Source organism: Triticum urartu, chromosome 7 (genome assembly GCF_003073215.2).
Source record: "Triticum urartu cultivar G1812 chromosome 7, Tu2.1, whole genome shotgun sequence".
In the NCBI taxonomy this organism is placed as follows: Eukaryota; Viridiplantae; Streptophyta; class Magnoliopsida; order Poales; family Poaceae; genus Triticum; species Triticum urartu.
Genome location: NC_053028.1, coordinates 6,682,405 through 6,691,573, shown reverse-complemented (window position 1 = coordinate 6,691,573; position 9,169 = coordinate 6,682,405). Strand labels below are relative to the sequence as shown.

General features: G+C 45.3%; 1 protein-coding gene across 1 annotated transcript; it reads right to left on the bottom strand.

Moving 5' to 3' along the window:
• Window positions 1-1,199: 1,199 nt before the first annotated feature.
• LOC125518044 (6-phosphogluconate dehydrogenase, decarboxylating 1-like) lies at window positions 1,200-8,908 on the bottom strand. The gene is made up of 2 exons (XM_048683007.1): window positions 8,758-8,908; window positions 1,200-3,113 (listed from the first exon to the last, which is right to left on the bottom strand). Exons 1-2 carry the CDS (start codon window positions 8,906-8,908, stop codon window positions 2,707-2,709), a joined length of 558 nt encoding a protein of 185 aa, XP_048538964.1. The 3' UTR covers window positions 1,200-2,706.
• Window positions 8,909-9,169: the final 261 nt, after the last annotated feature.

Below are 9,169 nucleotides of genomic sequence, written 5' to 3'. Positions count from 1 at the left end.
CCTAATTTTTGTAGTTTCTTGCATACTCTCTAAACCCCCAACAAACATCCTGCTAGCAGTTTAAACATGATACCAGCTTGGGGATGTCTATTATGGTGACACTTCAGTCGTGCTTGAAACATGTTGGGAGTAGACAAGATTTAAACAGTTTGGAGCAGAGGTACTGGTCGATTTGGAGCAGATTTTAATGAAACTTGGAACTCAGACCCGATTTGGAGCAGATTTTTATGAAACTTGGAACTCAGACTGGGTCGAATGCACTTTTTTTTTCTTTACCATAGTCCTGATCACTGCATAAACTACATAGAGACCATCAAAGGTACTTGGTGAAAGAAGAACATCCCAGATTTTTGGTCACGTTCAAACCATGTCACACAATTTTACTGTAAATCGATCGATCTTAGAAGCCACAACACGCTCGTCCTTCAACCCACAAAGTAACAGAGGTGATTGTTGTTTGTGAGTTGTGCAACATACTTGAACTCGTATGTCACCATACTCGAATTCGTTGTGGGCCGTCTTGACAAAGTTTTCATATTCACCATTCGAGAACCAACAAGATGCGTAGTCCACATAGAGACGCTCCCACTTTTCCCGGTGTCTCTTATTCCCTGATCCATCTTCACATTCTATTTTGTCCATCTACTATCTCTCAGGCCCAGTTCCTATTTTTTTCTCAGTTTGTCAAATTTGAATGTGATGAAAGGGTGTTCCAACTAGTAGAAGTGGATGCTTGCTGGAGTCATGATGGGTCGGTATATATAGGCACACACACAAAACATCATGATGTTCATGGTTGGTAGTTGTTGGATCTGTATAATTTTGCATTGATACTATGTGAAGATCTGGATGATATTGTTTCACTATCGTCCTTCTTCTTTGAAGTTCAGCATGATACCATGCAGTAACCATGAAGCGAAGCCCAAGTACGTGCAATGTGGTTGGCGTGCCCATTTTTTTAGGATGCTTGACCTGCATGGTTAGACCTTTTTTCTTTACCATTGCAGTAATGTGGCCTTGTGATGGTCGTACAATCTGGAATACACCTGGAGATCGTATAAATGCATTCCTATTAAAATTAGGCATTAATTTCATATTTTTGGTGAAACTATATCATTCAAGATGACATGAACCGGAATATATCAAGCAAAACGTTGCATGATATGTCGATGAAAGGTCTCGAACAGCATTTAGGAATAATATAATGCTTTACTATGTGCCGACTTACGATATTTAGGACCTTAGTTTTTTTATTGGGCTGGAACCTTGGTTTATTTTCTTCCTTAAAATTCACTGATTGTTCTTATTTTTTTTCTCTGTCACTTCATTTGAGTTAAGATATGGTGCATTCACCGGCAAGGTGACATGCCCTTGAGTGAGTTTATGTTGTGCATATTGTCTTCGCCAAACCATGGAATCGCAAAAAAGCTTTCCATGATCCTATCAAAATTAAAATGTTGCTCTTTTGTTTCATTTTTTGGCACCCATCTTCTCTGCAGGTAGACCACGCCAAGGTTGGATTGCTGCGCGCCAGTCAAGAAGGAAACAATCCGAGAGAGGAAGCAGAGTAGCAAACCACCTCCGCAGCTTCTCCATCATGCAAAATACGCCTTCGTGCTCGGTTTGTGTACTCCAAAGAAGAGTTGTCTTTGCCCGACACACACCAGGAGACGGCCCGATCCGACTGAGTGCCGATGATTGACAATCAAGGACAGTTGAGTTCATCATGTATACACTCCAGCGATGATGGGTGGAAGTTACTTCCGAATATAAATCGGTCGATCTCAGATGAAACTTGATGGCGCGAAGTACGGTAATATTTTGTCGAAATGAGCCGGTTTCGAACAAAGTTCCTACAGAACTTGGACTCTGTTCTTGTCGGTAAAACACGTTTTCTCTACCATAGGTTTGATCTTTGAACTACATGGAGGCTAGTACTACCAACCCTTTCATGATTACTTATGCTCATAGTTGGAACTTTCTTTTGACAGTGTGTGTCACAACTTGACTATGTAACACAAGAATTGTAGTACTGTACATGATCCAGTACAAAAGAAAAAAAGATACAGGGTAGGCAAACATGACTTATCTTCCAAACAAAAAAGGACTTGTCACATACCATAGACACAAGAGATAGAAACAGAATCATAGGACACAACAAACAAGCAACAGGCAGCGGCTCTGCTCATAAAGCAGCCTTGAGACAGCAGGATCACTGGCTATCAAACACAGGTTGGTAAAAACACATTTTATTCAAACTAATTCAGAATAATCATCGGGGGAGATCCGACGAATAACAATGTCTTCCCTCCAGGGTTGAAATCACATGGAAGTAGTGGAGACTGGAGAGTATATATGTGATCTCCTTGTAGTTGTAGAAATTAAATACAGGACTCATTACTCAATTAATAAAAATTAAACGACAATTGCTCCCCTACAGGAAAAGGACTCGTGACTGGCAGCAACCAAAGATGCCGAGGAGATGAGCCCGTGCTGGGTCGTCTGCTCAGCAGAGCAGCAGCAGCTTAGATCTTCACATACTACCATAGACACAAGAGATAGCAACAGAATTTCCTGAGAATCATATGACACAAAAAACAAGCAACATGCAGTGGTTCTGCTCATAAAGCAAACTTGAGAAAGCAGGACCGAGAAGACGAAACCTGACGGGCCGTCTCTTGGTAGAGCAACAGCAGCAGCAGCAGCTTAGATCTTTGAGTTGGCGATCTTGTACCACTCGGTGTGGAATGAGCCGGGCATGTCGACCGTCTCGTAGGTGTGCGCCCCGAAGTAGTCCCTCTGGGCCTGGACGAGGTTCGCTGGAAGCATGTCCCTCCGGTAGGAGTCGAAGTAGGCCAGAATTGCGGACATGCTGGGGGTGCTGACGCCATTGTTGATGGCGAGGCAGACGACCCTCCTCCACGCAGCTGGCCTATCCATGATCTCCTGCGCGAACTCAGGGTCGATGAGGAGGTTGGCGAGCTCACCGTTCCTGTCGTAGGCCTTCTTGATGCGGTCCAGGAAGCTGGCGCGGATGATGCACCCACCCTTGCAGATCCTGGCTAGCTCACCGAGGTTTAGGCCCCATCCTTTCTCCGTGCTCTTGCCTTGATCTTGGAGGCGTCACCACTGCTGGTCCCTGGTTTCTTCGCTTATTAGCTATTCTCAGCTCCATAGATCAGTGTTAAAGGCCGGGCAGAACCGCAGCTTCTTCCCGATTAGAAATGTGTTCAGTCCTGCAGCAAACACATAGCTGCAGCAAGCACATAGCAGGAGGACAACGGCTTGAGCGTTACGAACTACAGCACCGGCATGCACTTCCCTGACCTGTTATCCACCAATTTGAGTTAGTTCAAAATGGAAGAGCATGGATCCCCAGGCCCACAAAATGTGAGAAGTTTAGTTCAAAATGTACTACAGGCATCAAACAACCCAATGACTAGACTCAAGCGCAGCTTGCACATGAAGTTTAGTTGCGTGTTTACTTACATCCCTATATGGTTGGATTCAAGAGCGAACTGCACCTCTCCTCAATTATATACAAGTGCATTTGGATGGACAGTGACGGCCTACATTGGCCGATGGAATTTTGCAGTGCACATGGGGAGGCAGTGAACGGCGATGGCAGCGTGAAGATATCAACCGGTTGGAGGGAGCACCATAAAAGGCAACAAAGAGTATCTGCATCCATATACATGTCCACCGGGTGATGTCTCAGAATGTTATCTTTTTTTTTTCATATTTGTTCAATAAGACCACCAAAGCCGGTTCGACCTAGGGTTAGGAGGTATTGGAAATAAAAGTGCATTTCCTGCATGACTTGCATGTCGCTCCATCAGGAACATAAGTACAGGAATAGCTTCTGAAACCGCATACAGAGACAACAGATGGTTACAGTACAGGGAACCATAAAGATGGTGAGGAGCGCAGCCTACCAGAACCGAAGCTAGCCTTCAAGAACTCCGGCACAAATTATAATTTGGACATGTAATTATACAATTTTGATACACTATATTCTGGAAACACTTCAATTTTTTTGCTTTAGTAAACTACTATAGATTTTTGAAGGAAAATTTAGGTACGTGCAACTATCCAGATTCTACACTCGAAGGCTCCCTAAATTGTATGGAATTCTGCCTGTGCCACTAATGATTGCGGTCAAGTCTTCGCCGTTGACGTCTCCTTTGACCAATTTCTTTCTTTATGGGACCCACCTACTCCCTTGGTTCCAAAATAGATGACCCAACTTTGTACTAACTTCGTACTAAGGTTAGTACAAAGTTGAGTCATCTATTTTGGAACGGAGGGAGTATTTGTCATGCCATTAGCAACAAAGAGGAGACTAATTTGACTCTTCCATTCACTATGGGGGCCAACTAATGGGGGGTGGGTCATAGAAAAAATGGGATCCATAGAAAAACTCTCATCCAGTCCATCGAGAGATGTGTCTATCGTCGGTCCGCGGCCACCCCCCCCCCCCCCCCCCCCCCCCCCCCCCCCCCCGCCCCCCCCTCTTCCGCTACTCTTTTTGCGGGGAAAAAAATTACGATCTATTCATCGAACTGTCAAGTTAGTACAACGAACACCAGAAGTAAAACATACATCCAGATCCGAAGACCACCTAGCGACGACTACAAACACTGGAGCGAGCCGAAGGCCCACCGCCATGAATGCCCTCCTCTTCGGACCCAGTCAAACTTTGTTGCAGTAGACAGTCGGGAAGTCATCGTGCTAAGGCCATGCCGGACCTGCACACCAGAATAACAATTGGCGCCGATGAAGAGAAGCGTATATTGAAAGGATTCAACCTGTATCCACATGACCGTAGATGAAGCTTTCCATCCACTCACAACTGTCATCCATATTTTGTCTACTCAACGATGCAAGATAGAAGAAGCTTTCCATCAAATAGAACCTTTCTGTGGCTTTGTTTAAATTTTTTTGGAACCCCTCTTTTTCTCCGTGTAGAAGAGTTGTTTCTCGTTTCCAATCAAGATCTCCTTGTGATATATGATTAATAGTCCATAGGCAAGCCCACCTATGACATCTAGGAAGAGTATGGCGTCAACAATGTGAATGTCCGATGATGACGACTTCGACCGAGAAGCCGGCTGAGCCAGATCACATTGTTAGCTCCATATATACGCCAGACCAGGGTTGCCGAATGCTTGGCACAGTTTGGTAGAACAGAGGGTCATATAGTTTGTTGGTTACGTCAACCCCCGGATTGTATGTCGGCTTACGGTGGCCGATTGCAATCCTGTTTTGGAGGGACAAAACTCATAGTCTTTCTGCAGGAAAAAAAATAGAAACCAGCTGAGCCGACGGTCACACCCATTCTCCAGTCCGAGACATTGGCCCTTTACGTTAGTTGCAGCTCTAGATACCCAATTATCTCTAGTTGTAGTTACTGGATGGATTTTCCTAAGCTGTAATACTAAACTTGGCTACATGGTTCTTTTGACGACTTCGGGGATTACCTACCCTTGGATTAGCTTGGCAATCTTGTTATGTATTTATCAATATGGCAGTTTTAATCATTACCCTATGTGAATGACTTACTACCTTCTGCTTTTTGACCAAGTTTCTTTACAGTTGATCAGTGATATGCTGACATTGGGTACAGTACTGGATGATGTTGTATTTCTCATAGCAGAAGTTGGATGCTTATGCATGATACACGACTGTTATACAAACATGCGATTGTGCATGAGGTTATGCAATTTTTCAAGCAGAACATGCATGGTTAATGATTGTTGGATGAACAGAAGACAACAAAGGCCATGAAGAGCCAGCCTGAAGCTGCTCTTGACGACTGCGTGGAGCATGCTGAAATTGGTAAAGCTACCAGGATGGCTGATGGGACACATTGGCCCTGGTTTCTTTGCTTAGCTATTCTAAGCTCCTCGTAGATCAGTGCTGAAGGTCCAGCAGAACAGCAGCTGCCTAAGCTTCTTGAGGATCAGAACAGGTGTTCAGTCCTGCAACAGGCAGATAATAGGACAACGGCGTGAGCGTTACGAACTAAAGCACCGTCATGCACTTCCCTGACATGTGATCCATCCAATTTGAGTTAGTTCAAAATGGAAGAGCATGGATCCCCAGGCCCACAAAATGTAAGAAGTTAGTTCAAAATGTACTACATGCATCAAACAACCCAACGACTAGACTCAAGCGCAGCTTGCAGATGAAGAGTGTTCAAAATGTACTACATGCATCAAACATCCCAATATGGTTGGATTTAAGAGTGAACTTCACTTGTCCCTACATGGAAAATTATAGTGCACATGGGGAGTCAGTGAATGGCGATGGCAGCGTCCGGAGAAGATATCAACCGGTTGGAGGGAGCACCATAAAAGGCAACACAGAGCAGTATCCATATACACGTCCACTGGATGATGCCTCACAACGTTTGTGTTTTTCATATTTGTGTAATAAGACCACCAAAGTCAGTTCGGTCTAGGGTTAGGAGGTATCGGAAATAGAAGTGCATGTCCCATTTGACTTAAATGTCTCTGTTTCCTGAACAATAGTACGTGAATAGCTTGTAAAACTGCATAAAAGACAACAGACGGTTATAGGGAAACATAAAGATGGTGTGGAGCGCGGGTTAGAATCGTCTGCTGTAGCGCATCGTGTGGAATCGGCCCATATGTCATCCGCACTACATCACTGCATAGTACTGCAGAGGATCTGAACCCGTGGAGCGCAGCCTACCAGAGCCAAAGCTAGCCTGCAAGAATCCACACTCAAATTCTAATTCAGACATGTAATTATACAATTTTGATATAATATACTCTGGAACAAACTCCAGATTTTTTCTGTGGTAAACTCCTATAGATTTTTCTAGGAAAAATTAGGTACGTGCAATTATTCGGATTCAATATGCGAAAGCTGTCTCTAAATATTATGGAATTGTGGTTGTGCCACTAATGATTGCGGTCAGGTCTTGTTGTCGTCTCCTTTGACCAATTTCTTCCTTTGTGGCACCCACCTCTTTGTTATGCCATTAGCAACAAAGAGGAGACTAATTTGACTCTTCCATTCACTATGGGGCCCACTAATGGGGTGGGTCATAGAAAAAATGGGATCCCTGGAAAAGCTCTCATCTAGTCCATAGTGATATGTGTCTATCGATGGTCATCGGCCACCTCCCCTCTTCCCAATCTTCTATTCATCAATTGTCAACGTAGTACAAAGAACACTAGAAGTAAAACTTACATCCAGATTCGTAGACTATCTAGCGACGACTACAACACTAGAGCGAGCCGGTCAAACCTTGTTGTAGTAGATAGTCGGGAAGTCATCGTGCTAAGACCCCACCGGACCAGCACACCAGAACAACAACTATTGCCGATGAAGAGAAGCATAGGTCGAAAGGATCCAACATGAAGACACATGACCGTAGACGAGCGGGGACCAAATCCAGCCAGAACTATCATGATCTGTCGGCGACACACCTCCACACACCCTCCGATGATGCTAGACGCACCACCAAGATGGGGCTGGGCGGGAAGAACTTATACATCTTCATGGAGCCACTGCCGCTTCGCCTATCTGAACAGGACCCAAATCCAAAAGAAACTTTAAGAAAACCTAAAAAAGGAGTCCTCCGGTTGGCAAGGGCCAGGGTCCACCATGCCTTCGTGGTCTTAAGTCCACAAGAGATGAGGCGGACCGGCGGCCGCGGAGACGGGAAGCACCGAAAACCATGTTCCTGTTCTCTTGAGTCGCCCACACGAAGGGAAAATCTTAGGCATCATCCATCTGCCATTGTTTTTTTTCGAGAAAACTTTCAATTTACTCATCAAACATCAATGTACTACAAAGAACACCAGAAGCAGCAAAAATTACATCCAGTTCAAAATGTTGAGTCCTGCATCAAGAAGATAATGGAACAACGGCTCGAGCGTTACAAACTACAGCACCGGCATGCACTTCCCTGACAAGTGATCCATCCAATTTGAGTTAGTTCAAAATGCTAGAGCATGGATCCCCAGGCCCACAACATGTGAGTAGTTAGTTCAAAATGTACTACAGGCATCAAACAACCCAATGACTAGACTCTAGCGCAGCTTGCACATGAAGCGTGTTTAATTGCTTGTTCACTCACATCACTATATGGTTGGATTAAAGAGCAAACTGCACTTCTCCTCCAGTTATATATATATAAGTGCATTTGGATTGACAGTGACGGCCTTCATCGGCTGTCGGAAAATTGTAGTGCACATGGGGAGGCAGTGAATGGCGATGTCAGCAGGAAGATATCAACCGGTTGGAGGGAGCACCATAAAAGGCAACACATAGCATCCGCATCCATATACACGTCCACCGGGTGATGTCTCACAACGTTTTGTTTTTCATATTTGTGCAATAGGACCATCAAAGCTGGTTCAATCTAGGGTTAGGAGGTATCAGAAATGAAACTGCATTTCCTGTATAACTTAATGTCGTTGTTTGGTGAACTTGAGTACATGTAGCTTTCAGAAACTACATACAAAGACACCATATGGTTACAGGGTGAGGAGGGCTACCTACCAGAGCCAAAGCTAGCCTTCAAGAACTCGCACTCAAATTCTAATTCAGACATGTAAGAGCAAATTGCTCAAACCACCACATTCGTGGCTAGGGTACTCTTTAACCATCGTTTTTGCTAAAAGTCACAAATTGTCACCACTTCCATGGCAAGTGAGTAACAAATCGCACTAATTTAGATCTGAGCCATGTCTAACCACAAAACTGACTTCACAGACCCACACATCAGGGTGACATGGCATGTGTATGTGGATAAGATGTTGAGCTGGAGTGGACCCCACATGTCAGCTCCATCTTTTTTCCCTTCTTCTTCTTCCTCCTGCCCGATCGGCCCGCCCCCACCCCCGCGGCCCCTCCTGCTCCCAGTCACCATGGGCAGCACTAGCTGTCGCGCGCCATGTCTATGTGGAGCCCCTGCCGTTGCGTGCCATGTCCATCGGGAGCCCCAGCCACGCTCCCGCTCCCAGCCGCCATGGACAGCACCCGCTGTCGCACGCCATGTCCATGGGAGCCACTGCCACTGCGTTACATGGCCATCGGGAGCCTCAGCCGCCTCCGGCCCTCCCGCTCCTAGCAGCCATTGGTAGCACCCGTCGTCACGCGCCATGTCCATGGGGAGCCCCTGCTGCTGCAC